Source organism: Jaculus jaculus, chromosome 5 (assembly GCF_020740685.1).
Source record: "Jaculus jaculus isolate mJacJac1 chromosome 5, mJacJac1.mat.Y.cur, whole genome shotgun sequence".
NCBI classification, from domain to species: Eukaryota; Metazoa; Chordata; class Mammalia; order Rodentia; family Dipodidae; genus Jaculus; species Jaculus jaculus.
Genome location: NC_059106.1, coordinates 50768350 through 50786506, shown reverse-complemented (window position 1 = coordinate 50786506; position 18157 = coordinate 50768350). Strand labels below are relative to the sequence as shown.

Here is an 18157-nt window from a genome sequence, read left to right as displayed (position 1 = left end):
TCTCCACCAACTGATCTGCAACTTGCTCAAGATTTTCTACTACAACATTCCTAAGTGCCCACCTCAAATCCTAGCATGGGTTTAGCGTTTTCTGCTAAGGACATTGGGACAGGGCTGCACTGGCTCCCTCCTTCACCTCACGGTGCCGCTCATGAGGCACGACTGCATGCTCGTTTCAGAGGACAGGAATCAGGCTCAGCTGTTGGGAGACTCCCTTGAGGCTACATGACAAGAACCAGTAGCAGTGTCTGAATGTTTGCTTGCTTGTTTTTGAGACAGGGTCTCACGCTTTAACCCAGGCTGGCCGGAACTCTGGATCTCCCTACTTATGCCTCCAGATTGCTGGTACCACAAGTATTCACCACCACACTGGCTCAAAACTATGGATTTAAACCCAGATTCCAGAGCCCATTCATTTAACAATAATCCTAGGCTATCATTTCTGGTTTCTTTCCGAGCAATTACACTAATGAACAAAGCCTACTTTTATTCTAAAATAACACGAATCACAATGAATGTGGGGTCCAGTGAAGCTTCTGAGCATTAAGTCCAAAGTCTGTGGGCTCAAGAGCTAGGCCGCCCCTCTCTCAGAAAACACTGCCACCTAGTGGGCAGTCTCGGGCAGGCAGCAGTAGAGGCCGGGTGAGGAACTGGGTGCTCAGCTTGGGGAGCGTGAGTGGGGAGGCCCTGCGCCCACCTTGTTGAGGCTGCTGCGGTCGCTGACGCTCTTGGTCAACTGCTGGATCTCGGCCACCTGGTCTGCCAGCCGCTTTTGCTCGTTCAGCTTCTCAGCCAGCGTTTCCAGCTCTGTGAGGGCCAGCTGCAGTGACAGTCTATCGGGGTGACCCCTAGGAGTGTTCTTGAGCATGTCCTGCCAGGGCCAGAGAGAACATGACTGGGACTCCACACACACTCACACACATGTATACACACAGGAACGTATGCACACATAATGCATGCCCATACATGCACATAGCCACTTTCTCATGTATGCATTCACACACGCACACAGTCCCACCCCCAGCCTGCAGTCAAAACCGCACTCTCCTTATTCCTTACACAGACCAGTCCTGAGGGTGCAGCTTGCATCCGGACAGAGGATGTGGACATAGAAGACGAGACTAAGGGGCTGGAGAGATGGCTTAGCAGTTAAGGTGCTTGCCCATGAAGCCAAAGGACCCAGATGCACATGGTGTTGCATTTATCTAGAGTTTGTTTGCAGTGGCTAGAGGCCCTGGTGTGCCTATTCTCTCCCTCCCCCCCCCCTTGCAAAAAATAAATTAAAACTTTTTTTTAAAGAAAGGAGACTAAGGGGCTAGTGGCATGGCTCAGTGGTTAATGACCCACTTCTTTACAAAGCCTGCTGGCCCAGGTTTGATTCCCCAGCCACCCACATTAAAAGCTGGATGGACAGCGGAAAGAGACCCTGGTGTGCCCCTATGCCCAATCCTTCCACACACATGTGTGCAAATAAATTTTCAAAAGTAAAATTTCTGGGCTGGAGAGATTGCTTGGTGGTTAGGGTGCTTGCCTGCAAAGCTAACAACTTGGGTTCAGTTCCCCACTACCCACATAAATCCAGATACACAAAGTGGCACATGCATCTGGAGTTTGTTTGCAGAGGCTAGAGGCCCTGGTATGCCCAATATCTCTCTCTCTCTCTCTCTCCCCCTCCCTCCCTCTCTCTCTCTCTCTCTCTCTCTTTCTCTTTCTCTCTGTCTCCTTGCAAATTAGTAAATAAATATTTTTTTTAATTTTTTGGTTTATTTTATTTATTTATTTGAGAGCTATAGACAGAGAAAGAGGCAGAGAGAGAGAAAGAATGGGTACACCAGGGCTTCCAGCCACTGCAAACAAACTCCAGACACTTGCGCCCCCTTGTGTATCTGGCTAACATGGGTCCTGGGGAATCGAGCCTCTCACCAGGGTCCTTAGGCTTCACAGGCAAGTGCCTTAACCAAAGCCATCTCTCCAGCCCAGAAAATAAATAAATTTTTAAAGTAGGGGCTGGAGAGATGGCTTAGTGGTTAAGGCACTTGCCTGTGAAGCCTAAGGACCCATGTTTGACTCTCCAGATCTCACATAAGCCAGATGCTCAAAGGTGAGGCAAGAGCAAGGTTGCACATGCCAGCTAGTTGGTACAAGCATCTGGAATTCAATTGCAGTGGCTGAAGCCCTGGTGCATCAGTTCTCCCCTTCTCTCTCTCTCTCTCTCTGTGTGTGTGTGTGTGTGTGTGTGTGTGTCTCTATCTCTCTCGTGTGCTCTAGCTAAAAAGTAAAAAATTTTAAGTAAAATTTCTAGCCAGGCATGGCGGTGCATGCCTTAAATCCCAGCACTTGAGAAGCTGAGGTAAGAAGATCACTGTGAGTTCAAGGCCAGGCTAAGACTACATAGTGAATTTCAGGTCAGCCTGGGCTACAGCAAGACCCTACCTTGAAAAAGAAAAAAAAAAAAAAAAGGATTGATGAGAACAAAATGGCCTGGCGGCTCAAAAGAGTGGACTCACAGCAGGCTCTCCAAGAGATAGCTCCCCACCCATGTCCACAGCAGTCACCACAGCCAACATGAGCAGGTACCGATGTCCATGGAGGGACAGAACAGTAAGCCTACAGTGGCCTCTGCATACAAGCCACCCTCCAGGAGGGGGAGACTCTGACCCACACTACGGCAGTTGAACCTTGAGGACACAACACTAAGTGAAAGAAACTAAACACAAAAGGCAAATGCTGTGCAGTTCCACTTAGCAGTGGCTCCTCGAAGTGCCAACGCCTTAGGGACAGAAAGTAGGGGTGGCTGCCAGGGGCTGCTGGACAGGAGCACTGGGAATTATTGCTCATGGGTCTGGTGTTTCACATAGGGAAGGTGAGAAAGCTCCATGGATGGGGTGACAGTTACACACGTGAACATGCTTCCCATCACACGGAGACGTCGGAGACGCCGTGGGCTGACGGCAAATATAGATGCGGGGTGAATACCGACTTGCTGGTAGATGATGTGCTTGGGTCAGAGCCCACACCCCCAGCCCACAGCTCTGAAGACAGAGGTGAACATGCCTTTGGCCTGGCAGCTACCACCACTGCCCAAAGATCACCCCTGACCTGGAACCCTTGGCCACGGAGCAGCAGTCCAGGCTCTCAGGGCCCTGGGTGCAGCTGGTGCTCCCAAGCATCTTGGGCCCATGCTGAAGCCAATACCTGACCACAGTGAGGTCAGCAGGCTTTTAAGGAAGGACCGGCCTCATTCCCTTCCTGCCTGTCCTGCCTGGGAGGAGGTAGAAAATATGCTGTGTGGGCTGAGAAGATGACCCAGTGGATAAAATGCTAGCCATGCCAACATGAGGACCCGAGTGTGGATCACCAGCACCCACATAAAAGCCAGGCATGATGGCACACGCCTGTAATCCCTGCAAGAGAAAGGCAGAGACAAAATCTCTGGGGCTTGCTGGCTGGCTGGTCTAGCTGACCCAACGAGCCCCAGGTTCAGTGAGAGAGCCTGTGTCAAAAAAATACAGAGCAGAGCAACTGAGGAAAACACCTAACATCAAACTCTGGCTTTTCCATACAAGTGACACATGTACAACCATCTGCACACACATGTACATGCATCTGCTCACACACGCTCATGTACACACACAGTGCACTATTGAGCGTGAGGGGAGCCACGCCAGGACTGGAGAAAAACGAGGCCACGCCCACAGAAGAGGGAACTATGGATGAGTCCCAGCCAGTCCCCTCCATCCACCACCACCCTGGCCCTCGGGGAGCCCCAGGCGGTACCTGGAGCAGGAGGATAAACTGTGGGAACCTCTGAACAGGTTTCACCATCAGCCCATACAGGGTGACACGATCCGCACTGCACACTTGCCGCCTCTGTGGGGATAAGGCCACGTCGTTCACTGACTTTTCGGCAGGAAGGGCCCAGGCTCCAGGGTCCAGACCTGGTACCTGTCCTGGGCGCCTCTCCCTGGGCTTCAGGGGGCTGCTCAACCCCGTATCCATAGTCATCAGCCTTCCCACCATGAAGCCTCCTGGAAGCCAGGCACTGGCGAGACCTGAATGACCAATGGAGGTCTCCCAATGAGAGGCAAAACTGGGAAGTCCAGCAGTTTATTCACAAAGCCAGACTTCAAGAGGGATCCAATACAAACTTCATTCAAACTAAAAGCAGATGCGTGGGTCTGGTTTAGGGTGGGCTTCGGGGACTCGCTGTCCTGTCTCGCAGCTCCTTCTGCCACCCACCTGTTAACCTCGTTCTCACCAACCCCACAGCTTCTGCCGCAGCCTCCACTGCCTCGGCCCCAGCTCCAAACTCGTCCGTGCCCCCCCCCCCCCCGGCCTGAACTACCCCGACCTCGCCTCAGAGCCTGCAGGTCTAACTAACAGCCAAACTAAATCCCGCTGTCTCTTGGCCTTGTCTCCTGGGATGCCCTCACAGAAATCTCAGACCCCCACAATCTTCCCAGTCTCTGCCGCCCCCACCCTCCTGCCTCCAACCTTTGTCCCTGTTCTCCAAGGAATACCACCGTTCCCCCAGGACCCGGGTCAGGTGGCTCCCACTTGAGAAAGCCTTCCTGACCCGCGTCCTCTTGTCCGGGGCGCAGAGTCTTTACCTTCACCCATCAGAGTCGTTTTGGGAACGCGGGCTCCCTGTGGACAGGGCTCTGTGGCCCTCGCCTACTGCAAACCCAGGGAATCTATGAGCATGACCGCAGCTACTCAAGGACCCTAAAGCTCTCCAAAATCTCAAACCTCTATGCTCCCCCGTGACACCCAGGACCTGGAGGAGCTGCCCCTGTCCTTTCACAATGAGGACGCCACAGACATGGTCCACAGGGGCGAGCCCTACAGGACTCACCATGCACAGCCATCTGCACACCAGGTTTGCCCTGCACCCTGGCCACGTGCCAGGGCCCCACGATGCCTATACAGCCTTGATTCCTCTCGTCCTCCTCCTGGGTCTCCAGATAACCCAAGCCACAGCTGTAACGTCAAAGCTGGCGCTACAGCGTCCTTCCCTCCCGCCTCCTCAACAACCGCAGCCCCAGTGAAGGGAACAACCTTAAGGAACTCGAGGAAAGCAGGCTTGGTGAGACAGGCCTTCTTGATGATGGACATGGCGTTGGTGAAGTTGTTCACGTAGTCACTGTACACATCCAGCACCATGGACTTAGAGAACTGTGAAGAGCCAGGCATGGGAGCAGTGTCAGTACGGGGGCAGAGAGGGAACTCTGCCACTCGGCTTATGAGAGGAACTGGGGTAAAGAATGTCCTGGGGTCACAAGGACCAGAGTCTTTCCTAGGCAATCCTTGCCCACGGGCAGAGGAGGGAGGGGACAGCAGCAGACAGGGACATTGCTTGTACTCCACCCATTTCCTTACAATGCCCAGCAAACAAAATTCTCCTCACTGCCCCCCTCAAGGACGGAACACTTGACCCCTCACCAGGGCAATGCACCTACAGGTGAGCTACAGAGACCTGGAGCCAGCCACCTTCTCCCCGCTGCCCCGGGATAGGCGGACACGGGAGATCCCGCCTGGAGCAGCGCGGCTCTCGTGAGTGCTGCCATGGTTGAGCTTTGCTACCAGCAGACCCCAGGGGTCTACAAGGACAAAGCTCACGGCGTCTCGCCCCTGCATCGTGGGGGCCCATGGATTTCAGTTTGACAGGCAGGAATCCAGAGGACCCCCTCATTCCTGGACATGCTCGGGATGGCAAAACCAAGCTGGAGCAGAACCAGGCCTCAGGGACCACAGTCCGGTGCTCTTCTCCGACCCAGACAGCCTCCCCCTGGCGCCACGGGTGCAGCCTGGGCCAGCAGATCCAATCATGGGCGGTCACTCCTTGAGCGTCTGGTAAGGAGCCTGCGGCTGAAGGCCAGCTGGTCTCCTGGCATGTTTCCTGGCTTCAGCAGCACCATGGCCTGTCACACCTCCCCTGGGACATCAAGGTGTCATGCCTTGCATGTGCTCCCAGCATAGGCCAGAAGACTGAGGGACCCTGCCACCCTCTGACTGGTGTAGGTGAGGCAACTCGGCAAAGGCAGGAGACTGGACCAGCTGACCTTAGTGGGGACACCTACCGAGGCCACAAAGAGGTCCCCAATCTTCTCTGTGGAGTCCCACTCGGCCACACGGGAGGACAGGGCGATCTGGAACATGGAGTGGCAGTGCAAGATCTCCTTCACCCGGAAGAACACTGCCTGGCACTTGCGGACACTCAGAGCCTTAGGCTCCATCTCCATCAGGGGGTTTCGGTAATCCTGCCAGGACAGGCGGGGCAGTGGGGGGTGAGGACAGACCCCTTCAAAGCCACTTAGATAAGCCCAAGAGCTGGGAAGACCATAGTGGGCTTCCGACTGGCTGAGAGAAGTACCCCTCGCTCCTCATGAGCTTCAAGAAAGTTCTCCATGAATGTGATGCCCCTAGCCTATCCTTGTCACTCACATTCCCCCATGACTTATATGTTAAGCCGAGTTGGGAGCAAGAGGGTCTGCTCTGCACCCCCTGCGTGTGAGGACCCTAAGAAGGCAGCTCTAGGGTCAAGCTGGCGGAGTAGAAACTCACTGCCACCAGTGTGGCAGACAGTAAAGTCACAAGTCTCCCAGGCTCCCTGAACTCCCAGACTTAGTGCCACATTCTGGAGTCGCCTCGGCACAAGCAAGGATATTGTCACATCCTCTGCCTTTGCCTGGCTCCCTCATGTGGCTCCAAACCTGGTTCCATACCAACCGTCCCTTCTCTCAGTGGCCTCAGTCCAACATCTGAGAAAAGTCACAGTCTTGGGGGTTCAAACCACAGAAGAAGGTGGCACTCCTGCGTCATGCTGCCCAAGCATCTGCTTAGCACCTCCTGGGCATCCCAGAGTGAGAAAGAAAGGGCATCCTATTCTACCTCAACCATGGGGAATCCCAGCACTCCAGGAGCTCGGAGTGGCAAGTCCCTTACAGACACAAAAAAGAGACAGAGCACCTGGCTCTCTCATTTCAGGAACTCCCAAGTTCCTTTCAGACAACAGTCACTCCTTTGAACACAGACTTCAGGAATTATTGGTGTCTACCACTTGTCCTGTTGTCCCCAAGAAGCAGGGCTGGCTTTTGGCCCCCTCCCCTTAAAATTGCCAGGATTTCCACATACTCTTTGTGAAGTGTCCCTCTAGGGCCCTCCCTGCCTTTATTCTAGTGACCCCAAGAGTCCTCTGAGGTCATACCTGGAGTATCCGCTTCAATGACTCCACATAGCTGCCTTCACTCTGCACGATTGAGCCCAGTATGTGTCTCCGGATCACCTGCTCAAGTCAAGCGCACAGTCAGTGGGCCCACGCTGCGTAGAGCCGGTGGATCTGTATGCAGGGCCCTGGGGACAGGTAGGGAGCTGACAGCTACAGGACCCAGGGGCCAGGGCCTCCCAGAGCCATGTGGGACCATGTGGGAGATACACGGCACTGCCTAGACTGGAACTGGAGAAGGAGGGTAGGTCTCCAGCACGAGCTCCTGACGGCCTCTGTTTGCACCCATCTATGGAATGGGGCTTCACATCCTCTCTCCAGGAGGATGGGCCGATGCCTCAGTCTTTGGACCATTCAACTATAAGATGCTTTGATGGACTGCACTGCCAGCTCAGTGACCCTCTCTGGTGGCAAATAAGAGCTCCTGGTCAACCCCTCTGATGCAGGACAATCCTTGGGGTGCCCACCTCACAGGTGCTCCCTTCAGACGAAAGAGCCCAGTCCTGAACCCTCTGCTGCTCACCTTCCCCTTCGGTTGTCAGCCTGCACCAGCCTACAGAGGGGACAACAGCCCTTCAGCTGCTCATGACCTGGCCACATTCCTCTGGACATGGCAGTGTGGCATGCCCCCTTTGCTGCCAGTTGTAATTACACAGGGCTCTTCAAAGCATGCTGCCACCTGGCTTCCTGGTCGTGATGACATTGGGATTTCTTTGGTATGGGTATGCCACTGGCCTTTATCGTGGCCCCAGAAAGCTGGGTGGTGCTCAGTAGATGGTGTCGTATATAAGAGGTGTCCAAATGGGGAGCCTGTCCACCTTGAGCCAGGGATGAGACAATAGCCCTCCACTCTACTCCCATGGCTCCCCTGAGAGTGTCAGTCCAGGCTCCCTCTGCCACCAGCCTACACTCCTGCTCTGTCCTTACTCACCCCTCCTCCTATACCCCTGGCACACCCCGCTATCTCTTTCCACTGTCCCACCTGAAGCCCAAGCCTGTCTAATGGCCCTTATGGCCCTAGAAGATGAACAAAGTCATTGTCATTCAAGCTAGTCCACAACGACACATGAGATCAACAGTCCTCAGGAGACTAGGCGGCACCCAGAGCAGCGTGCTGAGCCCCACATCTGGACTGCGGGCTGAGCAGCCAGAGCAGGAGCTACCTAGTGCACGCTGGGATAGTCAACACTTTCTCTGGCCTCCACCCCAGAGGCCGGTAGAACCCCAGGCACAGCCAACCATGGCTATCTGCGAACAGGGCCAACCGTTCCCTGGGGGGCCAAAAGTCACCCTCAGGTGAGAGCAGCTGCTCTGCAGTGACTAACAATGCCTAATCCAAGTGCAAAAGGGTACAGGAAGGAGACACCAGCTCCCAGCTCACACCAGCACAAAGAGGAGGGCTGCACAGGAACGGCAGGCTTGAACGGCAGTGCGAAGCTTGGGGTGTGCCTGGCTTCCTGACAGGTTTAGGCTGCACTTGGGTAGGGTGGAAACAGCCTTCAGTTTTTTTTTTTTAATTGATTTTATTTATTTAAGAGAGGGAGAGAGAGGGGTGCACTAGGGCTCTTCCCACTGCGAACTAGAGACATATGCGCCACTTTGTATATCTGCCTTTACATGGGTACTGGGGAGCGGACCTCAGGCCAGCAGGCTTTGCAAGCAAAGGCTTTTAACTGCTGAACCATCTCTGCAGCCCGGGGGTGGCCTTCTCACAAGCCATTATGGAACAGGGCAGGCAATGCCACTGAAGAGCGCGTGCAGACCCCTGTGAACTGTCAGGAAAGACACAGGCCAGATAGCCAGAGCTCCAGAAAGGGACATGCTACTCCATACCAGCCAACGGGTAATGCTGGAGGGCGGGCCAAGGTGCCTCTTCCAAGGAGGCCAGGCATCAGGATTTTCTGCCGGCCACATACCAGGCAGGTACTGCTGCCCGACCCATCTCACTCAATGACACCCCCTGCCCCAGAGGGCAGTGGAGTCTCATGCTGCCTTCATGGCTGTCAAACCTCAGCTCAGAAAAGGAAGTCTGACTCAGCTAAGGCTCCCACACAGCTGCCCCATCTCAGGGTGACACCAGGAGAAAGAAGATGTCGCTCACAGAACCACAGCTCCTGGCGGAAGCCAGTGACTGCTCTAAGGAGCCAGGGTGACAAGAATGGCAGGGAAGCAGGGATTGACACCACTCCTGCATCCTGTCCTGTCTGGACAGCGGAGCGTTTTTTGGCCTTTTATCTCTACAGCTCCCTTCTTTCCCTTCCACCCGCCCCTCCCTCCTATTACCCCGCGCCCCACCCCCGCCGAGGTAGGGTCTCACTCTGGCTCAGGCTGACCTGGAATTCACTATGTAGTCTCAGGGTGGCATCGAGCTTATGGTGATCCTCCTACCTCTGCCTCCGAGTTCTGGGATTAAAGGCGTGCGCCTCACCTGGCTTACAGCTCCCTTCTTCAAGCTACACAACAGTTAGAACCTACTCATGGGAGGATGCCCTGGTTACCAGGGGGCTCCCTGGACCCACAGTATGGAACCCATGGGGTACAGTTCCTTGCCAGTGGTCCTTTGTTGTCACTGCCCTTTCAAGAGACAGACGAACACGGCCCCCAAAAGCAGGCTGCGATCCTCACCCTTCCCTTCTCCACAGACCCCAGCCCACCTCCCCACACACCTGCTGAGGGCTCAGACCCTCTGGCATGGGGCCCAGCTCTGGTGCCGGGGGTTTGATGTCTGTCACTCCGACCTCCAGGAGCCCCATGTCCTCCTCTTCCGAGTCACCTGGAAAGCGAAACAGGCCAATGGCAGAGCGAAAGTGGGGACGGACAACATGCCCTGCTCTGGTCCCAGGAACTAAGAGCCTCTCAGTATCGCCCTGGGCTCAGATGTGGAAAGAAGCAGCCCTGGAGGCCCGTGGGTCAGCGCCAACCCCCTGGCTTCCCACACTCCACGGCTGCTCCCCAGGGCCTGGGATGATCCATGAGAACAGAAATGCAAGGGGGAGAGAGGAAGAGAGTGAATTAGTGAGTGAGCGATGGGGAGGGGTAGAGAAGCCGCATCCCATGGGGACTCGGTCCCAGAATTTGCTCTGGCAGAAGCCACGAGCCCTGGAGACCCACCCACTCTGCCCTCTGTGGCCTAGTGACGGCCAGCAGCCTGTGTCCCTGACACTGGACGCTAAAAATAGTTTTCATCTAGATGCCAAAAATTGGGAAGAAAAGAAGCCCCGAGAAAAATGGGATAGCCAGCTTTGCACTTTCATTGAAAAAAAAAAAAAAGAAAAACATGCACAGGCACCCAAAAGGGAGACGGCTCAGCTGCATCTGACAGGGACTCCTGCCCAAGTGGGGTGCATCTCGGCCGGCCTCGGGCAGAAAGGAACCCAGCAGGTTGCAGCAGAGTGGCTCTCGCAGGCTCCCAGCCCCCCATGAGAGGCTCAGGCCCCAGGAGATGGGCCCCCGGCACTCAGTGGCTCTGACACCCGTGGCAGCTGTGGGCAGCAGGAAGTGAGGACTGCAGAGCGGACGGGAAAAAGAAGAAGTGGCCGCGAGTCCAGCAACCAAGGGATCACTACACCCAGGGAGGCCCTTACCTGAGCAAGACACGGAGGAGGAAGAGGAGGAGGGACAACGGACAACAGTGTGGGGGTGGGGATGGTGAAGGCCCTCCTGCCTCGCCCACATGTCGCCCCGGGCATCACCGCGCACCCACCCCAGCCGCCGGCTGCCAGGCTTCCTCTTGCCCCACGCACTGCTGGGTAACATTCTTGGCCTGTGATCCAAGCCGCCCAGCTATTAATAACGCCTCTGGGAGGAGGGTCACATTAGGAAAGGCTCAGGGTTAGTAGGCGGGGTGGGAAGGGTGTCCCAGAAACAGTCCCTAGCCACTGGCCTGTCCCCTCCCTTTTGGGGGACCAGTGCTCCCCAAATGCAGAAAGGTCATGAAGCCTATACCCAGCTAGTTCAGGTGGGCTCAGCCTGTGTTACAAGTTAGATACCTACTACACCTCTGAGGGGAGGTAGGTGAGGTCACAGCTGGGAGGCCACACAGCCTGGATGTGACTCAGGTCAGCATGATGCCATCCTGGCGCCAAATGCTGGCAGGGACGACAGCCACCAAGAACACCTGCCACGCAGGGCTTTTCTGTGTATTACTGCCATCAGTCTCCCCGTGGCCTGGGAGATGGGCACTGACATTAAGCCCACTGCAGAAAGGAGGAAACTGAGGCACAGGCAGTGAAAAATAGAGTATAGGCTCCACAGATTCTCCCAGGCTTGGAACCATGTTCTGTCCTCTGCATCAGGCCATGTGTCCCCCCCAAATGTAAGCTGCACAAGGTAGGGACTGGGTCTTGCTGATCCTAAGTCCCCCAGGGCCTGCAACCTCCCAAGAGTGCTGATCTGGGCGCTATCTGAGAGAAGAGACCAGTGCCCTTGTGGGAATCAGAATAAAGGGACCAAGACAAAGAAACCAGGATGCCAGGACAGTGGGATGATGGTCAGACACGGAAGCTCTGGGGGCTCCAGTCCTTAGGTGGGCAGTGCCGGCTGCCAGCCTCACACATGACCAGGAGGGGCGGGGCAGCGGTGAGGAGCAGCTAAGGTAGGAAGAAAAGCACAAGAGCCTCGGCGGCTGCAGCATCAGGTCCCCACAGCCTTGGCTGGTAGGCATGTGGGGCTTACAGCCTTCTTGATGCCTGCAGAGATGGCCAAGCCCGGAAGGCCCAGGCAGCAGAGCCAGGCACAGCAAGATGGCACCGCAAGACTCTCTCCACCTGCGTCATTTCCCCAACCAGCCACTCCGCCCTCCCGTCTGTGTGACTCACTCCAGCTGCTAAAATGCCGCCTCATCAAAGGGCCTTCGGACATGGCACACCCCTATGGTCGCTCCTCCACCCTCTTCCCCCGGCTTCATTTTTCTCCCACAGTGTCTGTCACATTATATGACCTGTTTAGTCACACTTCCACTCCTCGTCCCCCTGACCAGAGGCGCAACTCTGCCTAAATCCAGGGTAGGATTTTTTTTTTTTTTTTTTTTTGAGACTGGGTCTCTTGTAACCCAGGCTGAACTCTAAGTAGCTGTGGATGACCTTGAACTTCTGAGTCTTCTGCTTCCCAAGTGCTAGAATTACAGGCATGTACTGCCACACCTGGTTTTTCTGGTGTTAGGGATCGAACTCAGGGCTCCATACATGCTAGGCAGATACTCTACCCACTGAGGCACATCCCCAGCTCCCAAGGTAGGATTCCAATCAACTCTGTTCACAGCTGTGTCCCAAGGGTCTAGAACAGCTCCTGACACATGGTAGACACTTTAAACCGCTTCCTGAATAAATACACACTCAGTTGATGGACTCTGGCCAGGGGACACTTCTACCTAAAACCTGAGTGACTCTCCAATATCCTTAAGGTTAAAGGCTCATACAGCCCGGCTGATCTGGCCCTGACTTCTCAGCCCATCCCCACTTCAGCCCCATGAGGCCTCTCACAGCCTTCCATGCCTACGTGTCCTCAGGCAAGTAAGTTCCTGAGCCCTCGGTGCCTGTCCCCTCGTCTGCAACTTAGCACACGAATGTCCGTGAAGATCGGGGAGGCACTGACAAGCGCCTGTAAACACTGATGGTCATGAACATCATTTCCTGGGTGTCACACCTCACATCATCCCTCCCCCTTCAGCATCTTTGCGCATGCTCAGACCTCCCCCTGAGCTCCACTGTCCTCAGCCTGTAGCAACCTGGCTCTCTTTCCTTTCATCCCCATCCCACGCTCTCCCCGACATGGGATGGACACTTCCCCTGGGACGCAGAAGAGCAGAAGTCAGTTTTCACTGTCATTTCTCATTTGAGAGCCACTGCACCAGAAGCCCTGGTGGAGAAACTGTTAATTCATTGGTGGCCTGCAGGCAAGAATGCTTGGTAGGTATACCATAAATACTGGCTGACTGGCAAGATGGTGATAGATAAAGGGATGAAGAGGACCGTGCAAGATGAGGCCGAGTGAGCCAGGAGATAGGAGACCAACAACCAGCCCAATATGGAGCCTCCCCTCTCACGCCCCCCCAGAAGAGACTGGTTGGCACCACCCCCAGCATTCTCTCCCTGCCCCTGCACATTGCTGAGCATCTCACCCCGCTCACCTAGGACGTCTTTCCTGTGTAGAAAGGAGACTTTGCGCATGACAGCCATCCGTGTCTTCTCCAGTCCGTCCCTGGTCCCGCTCTTGGCGGCCTTCATGAGCTGAGTCATCTGAGCAAAGGCAGGGAGGCCCATTAGGGAGGCTAAGGGAAGGGCCAGGGACCCCTGCCTCCAGGGGACCTTAGCCCAGGTGCAGATGTCAGAGTCACTCAACCCTGTCTCATTCCTGTCCCGTGCCTCCCCCAGTCCGCCGTGTGTGAGCAGCAGGGGCCCGAGGCGATGGTGGGAGTGAACAGCTGCATTCAAGCCAGGGGAGTATTACCATGGGATTTCTTTTATAATTATGGGAAATGTTAATAAAAATGTGAAAATAAAAATTTAAAAAAAGCCAGGGGGTGCCATGTGGGCAAGAAGAGGTCCTAGCATGACCACACCCTCCCCCTGGACAGGTACTGAATGAAGGAGATGTGGGATGAGGGAAAGGGCCAGAGGACTGGGCCTGGGCTCAAATCTCAGCCCCAGCCCTTCACCTGTCACAGGAGCTTGTGGCAAAACTGAGAAGAGAGCATGAGCCTACTCTGGTCAAGGGTGTGGGGACTGGAAAAGCATGCTGAGCACTGCCCTGCTCCCTGGCATTAGAAATGATTTGGGGGCCACCAAGAAGAGGCAATGCTGCCAATCCATCCTCTGAGCCAGGTGAGGAGTCCCGCCCCTTGTCCCCACCAGCCAGGTTCCTCTCTGAGACACTACCCACAGGGAGGGGAAAGCCGAGCAGGACTTAGGAACGAGGAGGGCAGCGTGCCCACAGCGGGAAGTGGATACCCTGGCACTGAGGCTCTGGCCTAACAGGGGAGCTGCTGTCCCCTCCCCTCAAGCCCCAGCACCTCCTCCAATACTCAGCCAGCACTAGCTGCTAGAATGTTCCCCAAGGGTAGAAATTCTATCTACGCTGTCCAGAATGAACTACAAGTGGTTTGGAGTACACAGTGGGACTGAGCACCCCAAATCCTGACTGTTTCACTTTCACTTTAATTCATCTGATGGAAGGAGACACGGTCCTTGCATGGACCCCTACAGCTCCAGGAAACACCCCTCCTCCTTCCTCAAACTCTGCTGAAGTGGGGATGCCTCTCTAGGGGTGGGAGTTACCCTGGATTCCTCTGGCCTTATTGGCACCGCTGGCAGCCCACGGGTCCTCAGCTGAAGGGTCAAACACTTCACTTTGTGGAGTCTGGATGACAGCAGCCTCCTGAGAGCCTGGGGGCAGGGGCTGAGGCTGCCGAGCCCACAGGGAGGAGGCTTTTTAGGAACAAGGCTGGCTTTCTGGAAACAGCCCACAAAGGGAAAGGGGAAGTGGGTCTCGGCCTCTCGCTGCATCTATAGCCACAATTCTTGGCCTCTTGTCAGGAGGGGTCGTAAGTGCTTTGTAGAATCTAATGGGCAACACATGTGAAGCCCAGAAACTCCACATAGCTGCTCATTTCCTTCTGGGGCTCACCCCTCTAAGGGGGGGCTGTCTATGAACCCCCAAAGTGGTCTTTGGGAGAACAGCAAAAAGTCTTTCCGTGGCATTTTCCTGAGCAAGAAAAGCAGCAAACACCCAAGGTGGCTCCCTGAGTCAGCCTGGCATCCTCAGAGTGTGGGTCAGCAGGGGTGTAAATGTTCTGCCCTCAACACACTCCAGCTCCTCTCTGAACCTCATTTCCTGACACAATGAAGCTGTTCCCTCCCGGTGCGGTCTTGAGGAGTGCCTCTGAGGGTCCCTCCCTCTCCTCCTGCCGGCCCCAGCTCTAATGCAGCAGGCAGAGCTGCTGACCCCGGGCATCATGTGACCACAAGCCAGTGGTTAGTACTAGCCTCATACTAAATGAGGGTGGAAAGATAGCTGCCCCCCAGGGGTCTTGGGACAGAACTGTCGGGAATAAGACAATAACAGTGGCCGCCAGCCACTGGGTTTGTACAGCTCAGCGTAGCGCAGAGCACGGTGTGGGTCAGCTCATCCAGTCCCCACAGCCACAGCGAGGCCACTACTGCCAATGTCGTCATCTCACAGGCAAGGAAGCAGAGGCCCACAGAGACTGAGGGATCTGCCCAGGACCAAATCAGGAAGTAGTGAGACTGAGATTTGAACCCAGATCCTCAGGTTCCCCAGCCCACGACTGTTGCCAGGGCACACAGCAGATACCCAGTGACTGCCGTGGACAGCATCATCTAGAAGCCTGGGTCCAATCTGAGAGGGGGCTATGATTTCTCCCATAATTCCTTGTGCTGAACCTCTCTGTGCATCATGGAGGGGCGTAATGTCCAAGGTCACCAAGGTCTGTCTTTTTAAAGTCTAACCTAAGCACACTCACCATGGCCTTGCCCCAGGCCCGCAGAATTAGCATGAGGGGAGGGGCAGCTCAGGAATCTGCGTTTTGTTATTTGGGTTGACTTCCCACCTTGAACTTCCAATCCTTCTGCCTTAGTCTCCCGAGTGCTAGGATTTCAGGCACACCACCAGGCCCGGCCACGAATCTACATCTTTAAAGAAGATCCCTAGAAACTCCTGAGGGCCCTACAGTTGGAAACCGCACTGGGCATTCTTGAGGCTCGTGGGACACTACCTGGTAGGTGAGGGATGTGTAGGCAAGAGCAAGGGGCAGACAGCTTGCAGCTCTACGTGCTGCGGTGCAGATGTGAGGGACAGCGCCCCCCCCAGGCTCACACCCACCCTCCTCATGGCCCAGCACCACAGTACCTTACAATCACACTTGAGCTTCAACTCCTGCATGTCTCTCCCCCCAACTCTCAAAGCCAAGATGTCTCTCTTAGTCCTGGCGTATCTCTCCTTTAGCCTAGTCAGGTCTGGAGAAAGCTGGAGCCCCAAGCGGCCAGGCAGAAGGAGAGCAGGCGAGAGGAGCAGGCGGGCGGGACAGCGAGGAGACAAAACACAGACAACAGGGGAAAAGGAGACTCAGGTCACATGGCAGACAGACGATGGGGCAGGCGGGGGGGGGGGGGGCAGCAATGGGGGCAGGTCCACCCCAGTAGCGTGCGGCCTAACATGCCAGGCAGCTGTGGCTGGGCCTCTGCCACAGGGGTCCTGGCTGCTGGGGAGTGGAGCTGGGGGTAGGGTAGAGTGAACCTGGACATCCGTCTCTGGGAAAAGGGGAGTGATGCTCTGAGGATATGGACTGTCTTCTCATACCAGACCCAGCATGGAGCTTCTAATGTAAGAGCCTATGAGAGTAAAAGCTGGGAGAAGATGGATGGGCAGAGTGGGTGGCTAGGGGAGATGGATGGATGCATGTCTTTAGATGCCTAAAAAGAGGAATGAGTGGGTCGAAGGCGGTTGGGAAAATGAGTGGACAACATAGAGATGGGTGAATGGGTGGATGGATGGATGAATGGGTAAGTGGGTGGATGGACAGACAGATACACAAATAAATGGATGGATGAGCAAAATGGGTAAGCTTGGTTGAGTGGCTGACTATGGAAGGATGAGGAGAGTTGGAGAAGGAATGAAAATGGATGGACAGGTGTCTGGCTATCCAGAGGCGGTGGTAGTCTGGTGAGTATTTAGCAGCTTTCCGGGAGGAGAAGCTGTGCTATTTCCTTGGTGTGAAAGCTACCAGAGTGGCATCACTAAGCGAGGATTTGTAAAGAGATGTAGACGATTGGTTCTAGGGTGAGCTATCAGAAGCTGACTCCAGCATTCCACTGGAAGAAGGGGTGAGTGGGTGGGTGGGTGAGTGAGTGAGTAGAAGATGGGCTGGAAAAGAAGGAAGAAGGGAGAGAAGACTCCAGGATGGAAGCCTGGATGGCTTACAGACTGTCTGGGGGGATGGATGGACAGAAGAGGAAGCAGACATCCAAATGCACAGGCTACATTAGCAATAGGGGTGTCCGCTGAAGCACATGGGAAACACAGACGAGTTCTACTTCTAGAGAGGCAGACTAGGAGGAGGACAGAGTTTGAGGTGTGCAGACAGGAGGTCCTCTGGGCAAGTCCTGGCCCCCCACTTATGAGCCAGGGAACATCGCTCCCTCTCTGAAGTGCAGCTTCCTCACTGGCCAAGGGCTATAAGAATAGCTACAACATTAGATGGCTGAGAAGATTAAAGGGACACGCATGTGAAGCTCAGAGCTTAGCAAGTAGTCAAAATTGGAAGTTGTTATCATTTGTTCTTTTAAATTATGTCTTTAGTATGTGTTAAATGGATGATTAGTGGGTGGATGGATGGATGGATGGATGGATGGATGGATGGATGGATCAGTGAGTGAGGGATGGCAAATAGACAGATGGAGGAGGTCTTTTTACCCATGTGTGATGCTGAGTTCTGGCTCCACCATTCATTGGCTGTGTGCCCCTCTTCACATCCTCTAAACTCTCTGAGCTTCTCTCACACAGGGGAAGCTTACTGCCAGCAATACTGACCACACCTGAGCACGAGGTAGGCCAAATGAACCGGCTCTGTGAACTGAGCTGCACTGGGCAAATGGCCCCTGTTGTCACGCCCAGGAGGGTGCAGGGCGGGGTCCTGAGAGTGTGACCAGGTTCCCAGAACACTGGGAAGTTTGGAGTCTGTCTTGAGCTATCCTCAGCGACAAACATGCCCTATGCAATGAAACCCTGGTACCCTTTCACCTCGCCAAGGGTCACAAGGTCAAGAAAACGTTAGGGTCAAGGTCACTTGCTGATCACCCAGAATGAGGCTAAGGCCAGGGTAAGCGTTTTGCCAATAATCCCACCAGATCTGCCCAGGCCCTCCAGCTGGGTCATGGTGCCCTTTGACTCTGAAGAGGTCACAGGCACGGAGTGAGA

At 55.0% G+C, this 18157-nt stretch overlaps 1 protein-coding gene across 1 annotated transcript in view; it reads right to left on the bottom strand.

The window, feature by feature from the left end:
* The window catches only part of Arhgef10l (Rho guanine nucleotide exchange factor 10 like), a 148103-nt gene that overhangs the window by 93588 nt on the left and 36358 nt on the right, over positions 1 to 18157 (bottom strand). Inside the window, exons 8-15 of the mRNA XM_045149085.1 lie at positions 16091 to 16207; positions 13353 to 13461; positions 9892 to 9998; positions 7208 to 7285; positions 6081 to 6260; positions 5059 to 5175; positions 3778 to 3870; positions 698 to 871 (exon numbers count right to left, since the gene is read on the bottom strand). Of these exons, the coding sequence (XP_045005020.1) occupies positions 698 to 871; positions 3778 to 3870; positions 5059 to 5175; positions 6081 to 6260; positions 7208 to 7285; positions 9892 to 9998; positions 13353 to 13461; positions 16091 to 16207 (975 nt within the window). The remainder of the gene's footprint in view (positions 1 to 697; positions 872 to 3777; positions 3871 to 5058; positions 5176 to 6080; positions 6261 to 7207; positions 7286 to 9891; positions 9999 to 13352; positions 13462 to 16090; positions 16208 to 18157) is intronic.